At 55.0% G+C, this 16,883-nt stretch overlaps 1 protein-coding gene across 2 annotated transcripts; it reads right to left on the reverse strand.

Moving 5' to 3' along the window:
- Window positions 1-808: 808 nt before the first annotated feature.
- On the reverse strand, window positions 809-16,261 carry PEX19 (peroxisomal biogenesis factor 19). 2 transcript variants are annotated; one of them, XM_054010708.1, is made up of 8 exons: window positions 16,156-16,261; window positions 13,672-13,778; window positions 12,316-12,460; window positions 9,535-9,620; window positions 9,016-9,177; window positions 8,757-8,933; window positions 8,374-8,418; window positions 809-2,525 (listed from the first exon to the last, which is right to left on the reverse strand). In XM_054010708.1, the coding sequence occupies exons 1-8, from the start codon at window positions 16,214-16,216 to the stop codon at window positions 2,442-2,444; spliced, it is 867 nt and encodes a 288-aa protein (XP_053866683.1). In that variant the 5' UTR covers window positions 16,217-16,261; the 3' UTR covers window positions 809-2,441. The 2 variants fall into 2 exon arrangements, with proteins under 2 accessions (XP_053866683.1, XP_053866682.1); XM_054010707.1 differs by having other exon boundaries at window positions 12,316-12,481.
- Window positions 16,262-16,883: the final 622 nt, after the last annotated feature.

Consider the following 16,883-nt stretch of genomic DNA (forward strand, 5'->3'; position numbering starts at 1 on the left):
AGAAAGAAATGCTCCCCCGCCCCCCATGTCCTTAGGGGGCCACTCAGGGAGAAGTGGAGCCTTTGAGCAGGGGCCTGGGCAGCAGGGCCGGCTTTAGCAAGAGCGGGGCCCGATCCCTGGGGGCGGGGCTTGCGGCAAGCCCCGCCCCCAGGAATCGAGCCGCACTCCGGCCGTGTTCGCCAGGCTTGGGTCCGGCCCAGAGCCCCTCGGCGGCCAGAGCTGAGACGCGGGGGCCGGGCCGGGGCCGAAGTTGCGCCGCGGGGGCCGGGCTGGGGGGCCAGAGCCGAAGCCGCGCCGCGGGGCTGGGCCGGAGCGCTAGGCCGGAACCGGGGCCGGACTAGGCCGTGCCTCCCCGGAGCCCTTCTCGTGCCCCCCGCCACCCCGGGTTACCTGGTGCTGCCTGCCCACCCCTGCTTCTTTTCAGACTTCCCGCGAACCTCTGATTTGCGGAAAGCAGGGGAGGGGGCGGAGCAGGGGGCGGAGCGTTCAGGGGACGGGAGGAGGGGGAAGTGAGCTGGGGACAGCGTGGAGAGCTCCGGCGTGGGGCCCTCTTAGTGCAGGGCCCAATTCAGCCGAATCGGCTGAATCGGCCTAAAGCCGGCCCTGCTGGGCAGGGATTACCAGGGGTGAGCCCGGTTGTATTGCTCTGTACAGTTGACATGGGAGAGCGGGATTCTCCCATGGAGTGGGGAGAAAGGCCGATGTGCTTGCAACTCCTCTCCGCAGGCGTCTGTGCTCTATTCCTTCCCCCTTCATTTCCCCATTCAACAGATCCCCCACCCCACCGAGACAGGCATGGAGGACAGAGTCAGAGAGATCGCCACCACCTTTATTCGGGGAATTTAGACGCCCATCATGTACAATCAGGTTCTGCCAATGGGGGAGAGGGGGAAAAAAATAAAATCACATCACGGAGTTGATAGCTGCCGGTGTTGCCTGGGCAATCACTTCTGCCCCAGCTCCCCCTGGTAAGCCGGGTACACAGAGGGCCCCGCTGGGCAGCACCCTGACAGGATTCGGAAGCAGCCGGCAGGGTTTTCACAAGCCGCTCCGAAAGTCTGCATTCTTAAGCTTAGCCAGGGCCAAGTTGAGCCGCTCCCTTAGAATGCACTGTTCCCGCCTGTCACCCTGGCAGCGAGAAAGGTACAGATCTGAGTTAATTAATGCCGGGTGTTTATTAGAGTTGGGAGGAGGGAGAGGAGAGACAGCCGTGTGCAGGTGGCAGTTTATTCTGTGTTAGCTTCCATCCAGGGGGCTCAGTGCAGATGCCTTTAAGGAGGTGTTTGGAGAAATGCAGTGGGGGAGCTCACAGGCATGTACTGCATGGGGCCTGGAGGGTAGCTGAAAGCAAATCCAGCTGGGCAGTGTAAATTCCTGACAGATCTTCAGTACCTGGGAGGCCTGCACTGGTCTCCCATTATTCACAGGGGATCGGTGGTCAGAGGAGACTGACTTGTAGTAGAGAGAGAACCGGATGCAGCAAGCTGGCACCGGGGACCAGGGCAGTGACTGTGCTGGCACACTAGGTCTAGAGTTTGGGTCTCAGGAAGGGGACGTGCAACGCACGCTCAGCCGCTGGACAGGGAGTTAGACAGCGGCTGCTCTCGCAGAGACAGCCACTGGCAGGGCACCGGCCTCTAGGAGAAAGCTCTTGCCAGCTGAAACCAGAGCCGAGGGGAGTGAGTGTGAGAAAAGGAACAGAGTTCAGTACAGGCCTGGCTCCCCCTTTCAGCAGCACCAGTGAGCATGCGAGAGTGCTGCTAATACACTACAAACCCTAACCTGCTCATCTACGCTAAAGGAACTCTGCAGCGAGATCTCCCCAGCTCCACCTCCCCTCGCTGCCCACCTGGGCTGCCTCAGTCACTAACAGAGCCTGTGCGCGGGGGAGGCAGAGACCAGCCCAAGGGTTAGCTCAGCTACTGCCGGACTCCCTAGAACCAGCAGTAAGACCCCCCAGCCCTGCCTGTCTTAGGGGATCGGACACAGCAGGAAGAGGCTTGGATCTGTATCTCTTGGGCCAAGGGGGCTGGTTATTCCTTTGAACGAGGATTAGATTTCAGACCACACAGTCAAAAGGCAACTGGCCCCCCGCCCCATGAGGGAGCCCTGAACAGCTGGGGCTGCTCCACCAGGACTCCAGCACCCCAGAGGCTAATTATAAAGAATGAAAGCACCAGTTTGGGGAACTCCTAGCTCAGAGGTACCGGAGAGGAACCACATGGTCAGAGCGCTCCAGGCGTCTCTGCAGGGCGCACTCTCTCATCAACTGGCATCTCGTTAGACTTTCTGAAAGTCACAGACTGAGACCATCCTATCTGGATTTTTAATTATATGTTAATGAACCTGGCATGCTCTAGGCACTGCAGCATTTCCAGGGGGCTGTCCCCCCAACCTACACCCATCACCCCTTCCAACTGGTCGGCTGGCGCAGGTGGCGATCACATGATCCGACACTGGTCGCCGCCGGCGCTGGCTGTGTCTGACAGGTTGAGTCCATCGAGGTCAAAGTTCAGCCCAGGTGGCTGGGGAAAGAAGAGGGAAAGGGTTAGCACGTGGGAAGGCACGGCACGGCCACCCGCTGTCCGGCTTTGATGCAACTGGGCCGGAGCCTCTGGCTGTGAGCCTAGTGCTACAAAAGGTGCTGGGCAGACGGCAAGTGGGCGAGATGTTAGAACCCAGGAGCCCTCGTCTGGCACTTTTCTCCCAGCTCTGCTGCCGGCTCAGTGCAAGACTACTCCTGCTCACGTTGCTTCTGTGGCTCCACTTCCTTTCACCCCGTGGGGGGGGGGGGGGGGGGGGGATCCGAGAGTAATACTTATGTACCTGGGAGCTACCAGGCCTAACCTGATGGGCACCTGGACGGAAGAGGCTTTATCCATACAGCAGGTGTGATCTGGGCAACGGCACTACAAGCTCCCCATGCACACCTGCACCCGCATCAGCTGAAGTCCTCATCCCACCTAGGTACCAACTGTAAGGGTCTAACCCCCATTTGTAGCCTGTCTTGGCCTACAGCCAACCATGAGCTAGACAGACATGACGTCAGAGAGCTGGGCAGATGGACCAGCTGGGGGTGGGGGTCAGCACTGTGCCCAGGTTGCACAGCAGGGAGATGGCCCAGTGCGGACGTCAGTTACATTCCCACTGTAATGGAAATCCTGATGCCCCCCTTCTCCAGCCAGGGGCATCCAGGTTGGGTTGCCTCCTTGTGTCACACTGGTTGTCTAGCTGCCCAGGGCACACGCTGTCCAGCAAGGCACCGTTACGGCCTCAAGCCACCCCCCTCTGCCTCCCTTCCATCCCAGCACCATGGTAGCGTTCCACCCCACATTGGTACCAGGCCTTTATGGGTCTGCCTGCCTACAGGAAGTTACTCATTACTCATATTCAAGTGGGCTGGGTGCTGTGCAAACACTGACACCATCCTTCACAATTGTCTTACAAGCTAAATAGACACAGGGTGGGAGGGGAAACCGAGGCACGGAGCCAGGAAGGGACCTGTCCAAGGTCGCACAGCAGGTGGCAGAGCCAGGAACAGAACTCAGCTCCCCTGACTCCCTATCCGCTAGGCCTCACTGCCTCTTAGCAAGAACTGTCAGGAGTACAGCTTTAGTGACTACAGAGGATCTCTGGCCACTTAGCAGAGTGGACCTGTGTTTTAATAAAGGGTTAACGTTTGTCAGATGGGAGCGTGAGAGACCCTGCTTCGCAGAACAGCTTCCCCTCAACCTCTTCTGTTCCTGCAGCCTCCCTTTGTGCTGCACTTATTCCTCCAGCAGAGGTGAGCAAGCTGACAGCCGTCCCTCCCTCCTGCACCCAGGCGGGGTGACCTTTAGCTCGGTGCCTGGCCTGGCTCCCCTCCCAGACTTGCTGCTCTGCAGCCTGCTAGCTAGGGTCCACTGCTGACGTCCCGCGCTGGGAGCCGCCCAGCAAGGCACTTTCATGGCCCTCTCCTTTAGTTGGCAGAAACCCAGCAGCGACACACACACACGCCTCTGCCCCCAGCAGAGCTGCTAATGTGCCATCAGGAGAGAAGTTGCACCTCCCAAAAGCCATCTGGGGTGCCAATGACACAGCAGCTCTGCCTGCAGATCGGGATGTCGCCACCTTACCCTGCAGAGACATTGCAAGGCGGTGCCTGCAAAGTGCTCCGGGATGCTACCAATGTGAAGTTCAATAAAGCATTTCATGCCGTTAATCGTTGCTGTGCTGTCAGACAGAGTTCAGCAGCTCCTCCTGCTTAAGCTCCTTGGCCAAGTCGGTTAGGGGAGGAGTGTGGAAAAACCAGCCAGCTCTCCGCCCTCTGAGCACCAGACCACAGGACACGCCCATCTCCTCAGGCGAGAAGGGTGTGTGGGAGGGGGAGTCGGAACAGTGACTCTATCCCTGGCCCGTAACAGTGGCCCTACATCACTGTCTGGGCAGTGCAGTGCAAGAGGCAACTGGACTGGGCACTTACATGGTGACATTTACCTTCCAGCAATTCTGCTGGCTTCCTCTAGACCTTCCCACACCTAGGTGGCTGGGTTAAAGCTGTCCTGACAACCCCAAGCTTCTGCAATCCAGGGGTGCCGGGTAATTTCTAGTGCACTGATAGGAAGATGCTCAGGGATCCTCTCCTGCACCCCTTCTCCCACCCCACGGAGTAAGACTAGCAGCTATCCACGAGGCATGGCCAAAGAATTCAATGGGAATTGCTCCCTTCCTGGGGGTGGGGGAAGGAAGCAGACCTCAGCAGGACAGTTTCAGTATTGGGAGCCTGAAGCTTCAGCCATATGATCCAAGGGCAGGGGGCAAAGTCCCATCCAATCACAGCATAACATGCCAAGATCCCATGGATTTTATGCAAACAGAGAAAGAGACAAGCCAAGTAGGTATTTCCCCAGCCAGTTCTCCACCTGCGCTGCTTGCCCCTGGAGAACTCTGGGGAATTAACAGCTAAGCAGAGAGGGGCCCAAGGAGCAAAGCTCAGATCCGGATCCACATGGACTCTAAGGTTTTGCTTTTCAGACAGGAGCGGTGGTGTCACGTCTCAGCCCAGCTGCTAAGTGCTATGCTTACAAATGGGCAGACTGAGATGCATTCTGTTCTGATCCCCGGGAATGCACTCCTACGGCGGCCTTGGAGTCCTACTGCAGTAAAGCCACAAGCTCACTGCTTCCTCGCTCTGGATGCCAGAGATCCTGACGCTTGGCACCCAGCCCACTGGGCACAGGCTCAGAAAAGCAAGGGCTCAGCAACAAGGCCTGGCATGAGGGCATCGTCCAAACAGCCTGGGCCAGCCTTGCCCCCAAATCCTCTCCCAAGAACCCACATCACCCCGTGTGGATCTGGGAGCAAAACAGGCAATGGACAAAGTAATGTCTATTGCGCCAGGTAGATTATGGGCAAGAAACTGACAAAGGGTATAGGGGAAGATCCATGGGATCTCAGAACCAGAGTCCTTCTAAGCGTGTCACAGGTGCACATCGGAGGATTTCAAGGCAAAAGCACCACCCCCTTCACCTGCAATAAATGAGACACTCCATCTTCCAGCAGTGTAGCACCCATGACAACTGAGCAGTTCTCATTTGAGCCAGCAGAGGGCAGTGGCACACCAGCTGGCTGATTACTGTTTTGGAGGGCTAAACTGACAGGTTTAGAGGGTCTCACAGTCAGCAAGAACCTGGAATAGGACTCCTGGGTCCTATTTCTGTCATACGTCCTTCCCCAAAGGAATTCCAGCTCTCCTAGGAGAGGGACAAGGTGCTAGCCCCCAGAGTTTTATGCTGCCTAGACAAGAGCTACAGCATTAGACCAAACGGCAACAAAGGCAGGCAGGGGGACAAGCAGTTAAGGGGTTAAAGATTACATGGCTTGTGGAACATAATTCCCCACTCCCTCTACCCGCACCGAGGCTGCAGCTCCATGGTCAGTGAAGGGTTAAGAGCAGCCTAATCTCAGGCAATTTATTGTGCCAGCGAACAGCTCCTAGCGATTGTTTTTCCACCCAGCGTCAGCTGCTCTGTAATGCCCAGTTAAGGGGAAGAGCCAGGGGCTGATTCATGGCTGTTTTGGAAGTCGTAGACATTTTGAAATGTCACTGCGCCTGCCGCTCTCGCAAACAGATTGTTTTGGCTCCTGGGCTCCGTTAGAGCTAGGGCCTGCCAGTGAACAGAGCTCAGTCCCACAGATGGCATTCCACAGGGGGCCTCTTTTCCTACCCCCCAAGGTATCACTGGCAACAGGAAGAGACTCGAGCAAGATGAGAGATGAGCACATGATCAGAATCCAGGAGGACACGTGTTCTCCCCATCCCCACCCCTCTCGTTAAATGTGCCCCAGGCAGAAACTTCCCCAGTGGGAATGCTGCAGGGAAAGCGATTGTCCCAGCACCTGGGGAAGACCAGCAAACTGCACAGCTAGAGAGCAGGGGAGAGCCAGCGATCCCAAGCCACTCCAGAATGGCCATGGCCTGGTCTACACACACCTTTCATACCAGTACAACGATGCCAGTTAAATGTGTGGGATTTTTACAAATACAGTGATACCGGGACAGCCCCTAGCGGGGACGTCTGGTCTAGAGGTGCCTTACACTGGAATAGTTTATTCCCCTTCCCTTCTGGGCTGGGCATAACCTACGGTGGGATAAGCACCTTTATACTGATCTAATTGCATCCGCACTACAGCTTGAGTGCAGACAAGCCTGTAGCAGCCTCCCAGGAGCAGGAGCTCCAAGAACACTGCAGTGGGGCTGGAAACTCGCTCATCTGCTCCGAGGATGTTCCAGAGCTCCCCCACTGCCAGACTAGTGTCAGCACTGGCACCAACGGTGAGAGCACGAGCACAGACCGGCTGCCAACGTTTCTACCAGCTTGCCCCGACAACGCTGCGGAAGAGCAGAGTGACCACTCTGAGGGACATTGCAGGTGCTAGACCAGCAGTAGAATGGTCCAACATGCCCAGTGCAGAGACACCTAGGAGCATTGTAAGGACCCAGCTCTGGCAAGGGAGAGCTTGTCCCATGCATATAGCCCCTCACAGCCGTACACCCCAGGCATGTCCCAGGCACCAGCTGTGAGACCAGGGACAGGGTCTATAGCTCAGATCTACCTGGGCCAGGCTTGGCTACAACAGATTCTGCCCAGTGTGGGTAGAAAGCCACAAACGTTGCACTGGCCCTGGATCAGCCACCTCCAACCCCAGCCCGCAGTGCAGAGCCTTGGAGATGGACTTGCCCCAGAGGCCTGCTCCCAGCTGCAGAGCCTGGCCCTCTGGGAGAGGCGTGCCAATGCACGGGCACAATGGCAGTAAGGCAGCGGAGCAGTCTGGTCAGGAACATTCCTGCTGGCTGCACGGAGAAGCAGAAATCGAACGCTACGTGCAATTGAGGCCCCGGAACCGTTTCCCAGGTCAGTGCTGGCCCCGCATGGCATCCAAACAAGTAGATCTCAAAGCACCTCACTAGCTTATTATCCCTGAGTGTCTGGCCCAAGTTCACAGAGGGGGGTATTGAACCTGGGTCTCCCACATCCCAGGCTAGTGCTCTAAGCACTGAACTATCCCCAGCTACTCACCCGCTCTACCAGAGGCATAAGTCTGAGTAAGGTGCACAGACAAGCAGCATCTGATGGATTTGCTCAGGAAGATTTTTCCTTTTAAAATCCAGCTTCACTGTTCTCCTGGGCAGACCCACCTGATCCTTTCCTTTGGCTGGAACCAGCCAGCATGGGAATCAGCACCACTAGGTGACAAAGGGTTACACCTGACTAATTAGGCCTCTGCCGGTCAGTAGAGCAGCTGACTGCAGAATTAGACCCCGGGAGCACCTGATCAAAGCCCTCCAGACATTAATGAAGCCACACAAGTCCCTCTCTTCCCAGAACCAGTATTACCCCCATTTTACCCTGGTCACAGCACACTGGTGTCAGAGCCAGGAGTCAAACCAGCACACAGAACCGAGTGCGGATTCTAGCCGCTAGAGAGCTCTCCTTGCTGGGAATATGCAGTGGCCACAAGGTTTCCTGTATGATCTGTATCCCATCAAGACACTGCTTGATCCCATTGGGAAAGTCAGTCCTTCCACGTCCCCACCAGCCCAAAGGCACTCAGCACTGATCTAGTCGGTAGCAAGGAGGTGCTGCCTTCTGTTGCTAGATACCAACCAATGGAAAGAAGAATAGTGGAGCAGCTAGAGACAAGGTCCAGGGTTACCTGACAGCTCTACCATCTCCCAGCAGACTCCTAGCTGAGCCTGCAGATCAGAGGCCCAATCCCTCCAGGTGCAGAAGGCTCTAAATTCCCACTTGACTGCAGTGGGGACTAAGGGTGCCGAGACCAGGGCTGGGAATCAGGCCATGTCTACAGGAGGAATGTACGTCCCACACTCACCGACTCTCCGGCCAGCTCCTTGGGAGGGTGCCCCAGGTCCTGGAGCTGGAAAAAAGACAAGAGCATTAAGGAAGAGTAGCTCCAAACAGCATGAGTCCAGCTGGACAGCACAGCGTGAGGGGGTGGCTCAGGAAAAGCAAAGCCTTGTCTCTCAGTGGCTGGATCCTGGCCCAGCAGAGGTCAGGAATGAGCTGGGTTGTCACCAACAGTGCTTCTGTGGCCTGAGTGACGCGAGTCTGGGCTCTCAGCCTGGTTCCTAGCGGACTGATGCTCTCAAAAGCCACCATCCCAGTTGACAGGCCAGGGACCCCTCAGCAGAGCCCACGGCTGGAAAGGGAGTGCAGGCCCCCAGAGGTAGGCTCTACAAGAGGACAGCTGCTCACCTGCTGCATGAGATCCAACACCATTTCAAAGCGAGCTTTCTGCTCGGCGTCACTGTCCGTAGCCTGCTCAGCCTCGAACTGCTGGCAGATTTTACCCATGATGCTGTGCTGCTCCTGGTACTTTTCAAACTGCTCTTCAGGCAGGGTGTCGCGGTGGCTGCGCAGCCACTCAGGATACTAGGAGCAAAGGACATGGAGATATGGTGACCCTCGAGGCGGAGACGGGATCGTGCCACTCTGCCAGCTCCCAGCCGCTTACTTTTTCCGTGATCTCTTTGAGGGAGGGGTAGAGCACATCCTTGGACAGGAGATTCTGCATGATGCTTTGCATGATGGGTAAGATATTCCCCTCACCGTCGCCCTCTTCCAGGCCCAGGCCATCCATGGCTTTTGCCAGCTCTTCCTCCGACATGTTGGAGTTCTGGGGAGGGAAACCAAACCCCACAAATGAGGAGATTTGCATCCACCACATTACAGGGGTCAGAAAGAGTGCAGGCAACCGGCCCAAGGACTAGAGCGCAGAGAACGTCCCTGGGAGAGGGAGGAGCGCCCCCTCCTGTGCCACCATCAATACAAGTGAACGCTCTCCTGTGGTGCAGAAGCCAGACAGTTGTGCCCCAAACACCTCTGCAACATGATGCTTCCTCCTCTGGCAACTTTCAAGCTATTTCCCTTCAGGATCTCGGCCCCAGAGGAGTCAGGGTCTGGACCGGAAGTCACCTCATCTGAGCTGGGTCAGAACATGACCAAGCTCTGGAAATCTGAGCGGATGCTTTACCTGTAAGTCGTTGGCATTCTTAGCCAAGCCGCTGAGCGTCTCTTTCAGACAGGAGGTGAACTCTTGTTGGGATGTCGTGTCACTTCCTGTGGAGATCGGGGGAGAGATGCTAGATCAGACAAATACCCATGTTATTAAACAGGTTAAATTACGGTTCCAAGTTATTAGTGCTTCTATGTCTGCAACAGAGAGAATTTCCAATAGCAGAGACGGGACTGCGGACCCAGACTACCTTCGTAGTAACAATACTTCGCTTTCTCTGCTGCTCTTTTAATCCACAGACCTCAGAGAGCTTCTCATAAGGTGCCTCAGGATTATCACACCCAATTCTGCAGACAGAGAGAGAGGATACGACTTACCCAGGTCACAGAGCAAGGCAGAAATGGGAGAACTAGGCCCTCCAGATTCTCAGGTGCACTTGGTGCAGTGACCAAGAGACCATGGTGCCTTGCGGACCAGATGTGTGCTGCTCTTTGGAAATGAGGGCAAATCTCTATACCCTCAGATCTGCAAGGCGGACTCTGGTCTCCCTGCACATCTGGAGCGAGTCGGAGTCTCAAGACCCTGACAGTCACTGAGAAGAGGCTGCTTGGGGCTGTGGACAACATGCTCAGCTCTGGGCAAACTCTCTTCTGCCCTTCGATTAGGAACGTGAAGAGGGCATGGGTCAGGGACAAGATTTACAGACAGAGGAAACCCAAACTCTCCTGCAGCCCGTGCTCCTCTGCACCTGAGCCCATGGCCAGGACATGATAGGAAGCTTTGTTTAAAGAAGACAGATTTGCTTTGCATGGGATTTTTTGCTCTCTTTAAATGCTTGTAAGGGCTGGTCTACACTAGAAAAGTTACACCAGTATAACAATGTTGGTTGGGGGTGATTTTGTACCCATCAAGTTACACCAACACAACCCCTGCATGGACTCAGTTATACTTACACAAGGGTATCTTATACAAGGACAGCTGATTTTGCATCCTGAACTGGAATAAGCTATACTTATATAAGCATTTAAACCAGTATAACTGCAACGACCCTAGAGGGTTTTTTGTTTTGTTTTTTTGCCGCTTTAGCTCAGTGGTTTGAGCATTGGCCTGCCAAAAAACCCAGGGTTGTGAGTTCAATCCTTGAGGGGGCCATTTAGGGATCGGGGGCAAAAATCTGTCTGGGGATTGGTCCTGCTTTGAGCAGGGGGTTGGACTAGATGACCTCCTGAGGTCCCTTCCAACCCTGACATTCTATGATCTGTATGAGTATGAGGTAAAGTGTACACTACAAACTTTTGCTGGCATCACTGCGACCCACATAACAGTGCTGGCAAAAGCATCTAGGTAGATACAGTCACGCTGGTAAAAGCATGTTGATGGTGGAATAACCTATACCATGAAAAGCAGAGGTTTGCCAAGACAAGCGGCATCTACACTAGGAGCGCTTTGCCAGTGCAGCTATGCTAGTGTAGACCTAGCCAAATTAAAGTGGTAAAAGTTTTCTACTGCAGCTATGCCCTAAGCTTTTAGCAGCCGTGTAAGGCTTCGAAGTGAACAAACTGCATCTCAGTATGGTGTGTCCTGACTGTATGTTTTCTACCACCATTATTCCTGGTCCTCTCTGCCATGACAGCCAGCCAGCATCACTAAGTGAAGTGGTAGTCGTTTGATTTTTTTTTTTTTTTTTTTTTAATGCTCCATTTTAATACCTTGCTCTCCTGGTGCTATTTGTGATCAGAAGGAGTTGGGTTTAGAGGCACACCTTAGGGACGGATTCAAACAGATTCTTTGTTGCAGGGGCAGGTAATCTGAGTTTGCACAATAAAAGAAGGTATCTGTAAGTCGTTCTTTAAAGAGGGAATCTCATTCACAGAAATCATGGGGATGGGTTACACAGGCCAGTCAATGAAACTGACAGCTGGCAAATCCAAAACTGATTAAAGGAAACTTTTTTTCACATGAGCCATGGATACTTGGTAGCAGTGAGTTCCACTGGCTATCACAGAGGCCAAGAGTTTAGGGAGAATCAGAGAGGATACGACTTTCTGTGGAAAATGAGTATAGCCAGTGTTAGACTAGTAAATATTAAAAAAGAACATTTTGCAAGGGCTATTCACCTTCTGCACAAGCCAGCCACTGACTATTGGGATAAGGAGCTAGCTGTGCATGGGACAGGCTGTCCCACAATTGCTAGATTTCTTGCACCTTCCTCTGAAGCAGCTGATACCAACCACTGTTGGAAACATACACTGCACCTGATGGCCCCCAGGTCGGGCCACTCCCATGTTCCTAACCCAAGGCCCCAAACTGTCCCTTGGTTTCATATATTTCACTCTGCAAAAAAACTGGTGCAAGTTTGCCCCCTCAATGGCAGCCTGAGGGGGTCAAGGGTTGATGGGGTTATGGAGCCAGAACTCTTCTCTTCCCATTCTGGTCAGGGTGGATGTACCTTAGTGGGGTAGCACATGAGATGCTTGAGTAGCCACTGCCTGTGCTGGACAATCAATACTACAGTAAGCTTTACAATGGTCTCCTGAAGTCCGTCATCCGATGGTGTCTCAGCCCACCAAACGGGAGTTAAGTCCCTCAGCGCCACGGAGAGGTAGCAAGGTATCACATGGAGAAGCAACTGTCCTGTGGCCACCCAACGAGCCAGTGACAGAAACCAGGAGTCCTGACTCCCAGGCCTCTGTGTTAACCCACTGGGCAGCTAACTCCCCTAAGGTTAAATCCAGGTAGCTCCCCCTCCAGCAGAATCAATGCCACACAAAGGGTAACAGTGCCACATCCGCTCCTCACCAACTCTGCCGGCTGCCTCTGACAGCTTCTGGAACTGCTCCACCAGGTGGGGTTCTTCTTCAGCCAGCTCCTTCATGGCCTTCTCAAACTCCGCCGTGGCCTGCGACGCCAGCTCGCTGTCAAACAGGTCCTGGAAGAACTTCTCCTGGGAGGCAAAGAGGGAGTGCTGGAAGGAAGCAAGCAAACCATGGTATCACAGAGCTCTGTGCCCCACTCGGAACAAAATCTTCCCACAGGGACCATGAGATGCACATGGGTGTTCCCTGGGCAACTGGACAGGACCAAAGCCCAGGAAGGACCACAAGCCAATTCCAGTGCTGATCCAAGCTTGCCAAGTCTGTGAAACGGAGCTGAGTCTCCTGAGAACAGGTTCCTGCACAATTGTCATTCTGCTCCCAGAAATGGGGAACACAGACACAGCAAGAACAAAGACTTGTAAAAACAGAATAAATTAAAGCATTCAAAGCGTTCAGGCTGGGTTCAAATTTGAGGTAGAGATTTGGACCTTTCTACAGGCAGAGACGTTGTAACCCACATGCATCCTGGGTGTGGTGTTCTGTCCCATCTAGTGGCACCGAGACCACTCAGAGAGAGATTATGAGTCTTCTCTACAGCCTTAGCTAACAGCCATATGACTTTTAGCTCATGCAGTAGAGGCTCAAGCATTTAGCTCCAGAGATCCCAGGTTCAATTCTGCCCGCCGACGACCGGGACAAACCCAGAAATCGAAGCCAGGAGTTCTGACTCCCAAATCCAGCTCTAGTCATTAAAACCCCTCCAAAAACGTGGCCCCCACTACAGCTGCATCTGGGCAAGTCACAACAATCAGAAACAGTGACCTTTGCAACGAACGGTCCCAGACTAGCCCAATCCCCACCACCTCCACCCACTAGGAGTGCCCTTCCAGCTACTGAGCTGGACTGAACAGATGCAGCTTCTACTGTGTCCTGACCAAGCCACAGGAAGCGTGAATTCCAGAGACAAAGGGCTGGACCCCGAACAACCCTGCCACATGGCTCCCAAGGCCTGATTCTGTGGACAGGCAGCAAGAATATTCTGGCCAATCACAACCGCAGCGGCAGGGATCAAGGACAGGCAGTTCCTGAGACAGCAGAGTGCCTGGCCACATGACCAAGCCACTCTACTCATCCCCAAGAGAGACCAGCAGTCAAAGTTACAGCCCTGATTAGCCAGCATATTTGGGAGGAAGGCTTGGCGGGAGAATGGGACGCCAAGAATCCCCAGACAAGAGCCCTGCCCACAAGAGCAAGGAACTCTACCAGATCTGTAAAGCAAGGGGAACTTCTCCCCATACCCTCTCCACCCTGCACTCAAATGGACTTTCCGAGCTCATACTTGGGCTGCATCGCCTGGTGACGTCTCAGAACTGCAGGCATCCCCCACTCCAGCAGCAGGGGGCGGCGGTGGGACCGGTTTGGTCTTCTCAAAATCACCGAGTGCACCTTAAAGACAGAAGCAGGGAGAGTTCACTTGAGTGGCTATAATCATGCAGGCCCCAGAAGAGGGGGGAGACAGGAGGGGTTACATGAAGCCTGCTAGGAAGCCAAGGCAGCCAGCCCAGGGGAAGCCATGCACACTGTGATAAGGAGAAAGTCTTTAAGACGCTCATGCTGCAGTGAGGGTCTGTCTACACAGCATTTTGGAGCCAGCCTCCCAGGCTGGGTTGACAGACTTGGGTTAGCAGGGCTCACCCTAGCGCTCTAAAAACAGCTGTGTAGACAGCTGTCAGCCCAGGCTGGGAGGCTCGCTCCAAAACGCTGTGTAGAAACACGCTAAGCGGCCTCAGACAGCATATACTGAGTCATCCTTTATCGTTAAAGCCATTGGCTTGCCAGCCACCACCCTCACGGCACAGAACATTCCAAATCCTAGAGTTGCTGCAGATGAGGGTGGAGAGAGATGAACGTCCAGTTCTCATCCGACGCTCGGTACTTGAATTTACGCCCACAGCTGCATGGCAACATGGCCATGATCCCTGCAAACCCAGCTTTGTGGGGCAAGTCCCCCACCCTCCGGGCTTAAGCTGATGCACTGACACAAGGCGCCAAGCTGAGGGATGGTTAAAGGGACCCAATCAGGTTAAATTTAACCCAACGTTCAGATGCTGTGAAAGATGATTTAAAAAAAATAAAATCTAAGCACTAGTGAAATGTTTAAAGTTCATTTTAAAAAAGTGATTTCTGTTTGAACCAAGCTGTGCGGCACGAGGCTGGCACCAGAAAACCTCAAAGGAAATCGGTCAGAAACTCACGATGAACCAGAAGTCCACCTGACTGGTTTGCATCGATATTCAAACTGAGAGAACATCAACAAGGAGCACAAAGAACGAGAAGGAAGGCTCCAGTCCCGAAAGCACGTTTAGCTTCACCACTGGCTACTGACTTGAGCAAAAGGGGAGCAGGACTATGAACGAAGCCACCAGATATTCAGTGTTTGCAGAACTGGGCCCTAAATTCTTAGCATTCATTCAGTTTAGCGATCGGAGATGTTACTATCTAGTTGAGAAAACTTTTTAGTACTATTCTGTAGTGTGACGGTGTCCCTTTAAGGATTCAGATTCCTGTAACATAGCAATCTGGGTCCAGTCTTAGATCTTGTTGCAAACATAAGGAAAGTTAGTGAACTGACTGTTACAGCGTGATCCCGGCTGACTAAGAATTATCCAGATCCTACTATTTGTTGCCTTGTTTCCCCCATCACAAATTTGTCTCATCCATACTCTATGCCTTGGCTTTTGGGTGTAAACTCTGTGGGGCTGGGACTGCCATTTCTTATACACAGCACCTAGGACAATGGGGCTCGGTCTGGTTAGCCTCTGGGCCCTACTGCAATATAAAATAAACCACCCCCACCAATGCCAACAAGAAAGTTCAGTTCATCCACTGAAATGCCACTGCCTCTGGGGTGAAGCTTAGCAGCTGTTTAACAGCCACATAAATAAATTGAAGACAAATGAGGGACAAGATATCTTGTATCTAAATGAAGCCACAAGGAAATCTGAGCGGACACTCTGTAATCATCTAAGCAGCAACTCAGCCCCACTAGAGTTAATGGCCAGGCTCTTGCGAAAATGCCAGGGAGTCCATAACAAGTCCAGATGGCTGGGAACTTTCACCTCTCTTCCAGAAGTCACATCCCTCTGACCAGCCCTTCCCAACCCTTGCACTGGGTGCAGGAGAACTGGGAAGAGGGTCACACGCTGAATCTTCCCTGAAGTCTCCCAAACTCAGTTACTGACCCAGGCCAATTTGGCAGCTGGAGAGAGCCAAGCGGGTCAAAGACCAGCTGTTGTCAACAGATCCTCCTCGTCAGCGGAGAACTCCTACCCCGACTAATGCCAGGGCACAGATCAGGCTCCTATAGCCCCGAGGAATCACTGTTATTTCTACCCCAATAGCCCCCAGTTAGGGGTCAGGGCCCCAATTCAGCCCATCATATGGCCCTGGTTATGTCCTAGATGAAGTTTATTGACCAGTTTTACACACCTCCTCCCCCCAGGGTCTCCCGGCAGCCCCCCTGAAATCCCAGCCCCAGGGCAAGGCGCACCGCTGGGGCAACGAAGGGCGCAGCAGGGGACCCACCCCAGCCTCACCGGCTCCTCCAGCCACTGCCGGGGGCGGGGGGGGGTTGAGCCCCTCGGGCCTTGCTGGCTGCGAGCACAAGCGAGGCGGGGAGTCTCTGGGGACAGGGACCCCCAAGGCCCCTCTAGACACCGCCCTGTCCTGCGACGGGGTCCCCAAAGGCGGGAAGCCCCCTCCCCCCATATCACCCCCCCCCCGGCCTTGCCCCCCGCCAGGATCCCGGCCCCGGCCCCCTTACTGTCCAGCAGCTCGTCCAGCTCCCGGTCCGGGCCCGCCTGCCCGGCGCCCGCCGCCGCCATCTTCCGCTGCCGCCGCCTGGCCTGGCCTGGCCTGGCCCGCCTCCTGCCGGCGCGGGGCGGAGCTGATCGGCCCGGATCGAGCCGCCCTGTGGGGCGGGCCCGGCCGCCGCCGCCAGCTTTAAAGGGCGGGGGCCGGAGTCTCCGCAGCGCTGTGCAGCGCCTGCCACCACCCCCAACCCCCGCGGCGCGGCCTGGTTCCCCCCACCAGGGCCTGGCCCCCCTTAACTACCCCTGCCAGGGCCTGCCCCCCCCTTTAAGGCCTGCCCCCCCTCACCTGCCCCCTCTTATGGCCTGGCACCCCCGATCAGGCCTGACACTCTCCTGCTAGGGTCTGTCAACCCCCTTAGGATCTGACACTCTCACCTGCCCCTGCCAGGGCCTGGCACCCTTCTTAGGGCCTGGCATTCCCCATCTGTCCCCACCAGGGCCTGGCACCTCCCCTTAGAGCCTGCCCCCTTAGGGCCTGGCACCCACCCACACCAGGCCTGGCACCCTCCTCCCCCTTTTGCCAGGGTCAGATACAGAACCTGCCCCCTTCCAGCAGAGGGCATTGTGGCTCTGGGCTCCCCATGTCCTCTGCCAGCTGGAGCCCAGGGGCACCATAGTGATGTCCTGACACCCCTGCACCTAGTGGGTTTGGAGGTGGGGGTGGGAGTTAACTCCCCTC

Source organism: Malaclemys terrapin, chromosome 21 (genome assembly GCF_027887155.1).
Source record: "Malaclemys terrapin pileata isolate rMalTer1 chromosome 21, rMalTer1.hap1, whole genome shotgun sequence".
Taxonomy (NCBI): Eukaryota; Metazoa; Chordata; order Testudines; family Emydidae; genus Malaclemys; species Malaclemys terrapin.

Bases quoted from the DNA above. Each gene is read 5' to 3' on its own strand.
- PEX19 (XM_054010707.1), bottom strand. From the start codon at position 16,216: ATGGCGGCGGCGGGCGCCGGGCAGGCGGGCCCGGACCGGGAGCTGGAC. The intron at 13,779-16,155 runs GTAAGGGGGCCG...TCTGTCTTTAAG, and splicing joins GCTGGACGAGCTGCTGGACA to GTGCACTCGGTGATTTTGAG. The intron at 9,178-9,534 runs GTAAAGCATCCG...TTCCCTCCCCAG, and splicing joins AGAATGCCAACGACTTACAG to AACTCCAACATGTCGGAGGA.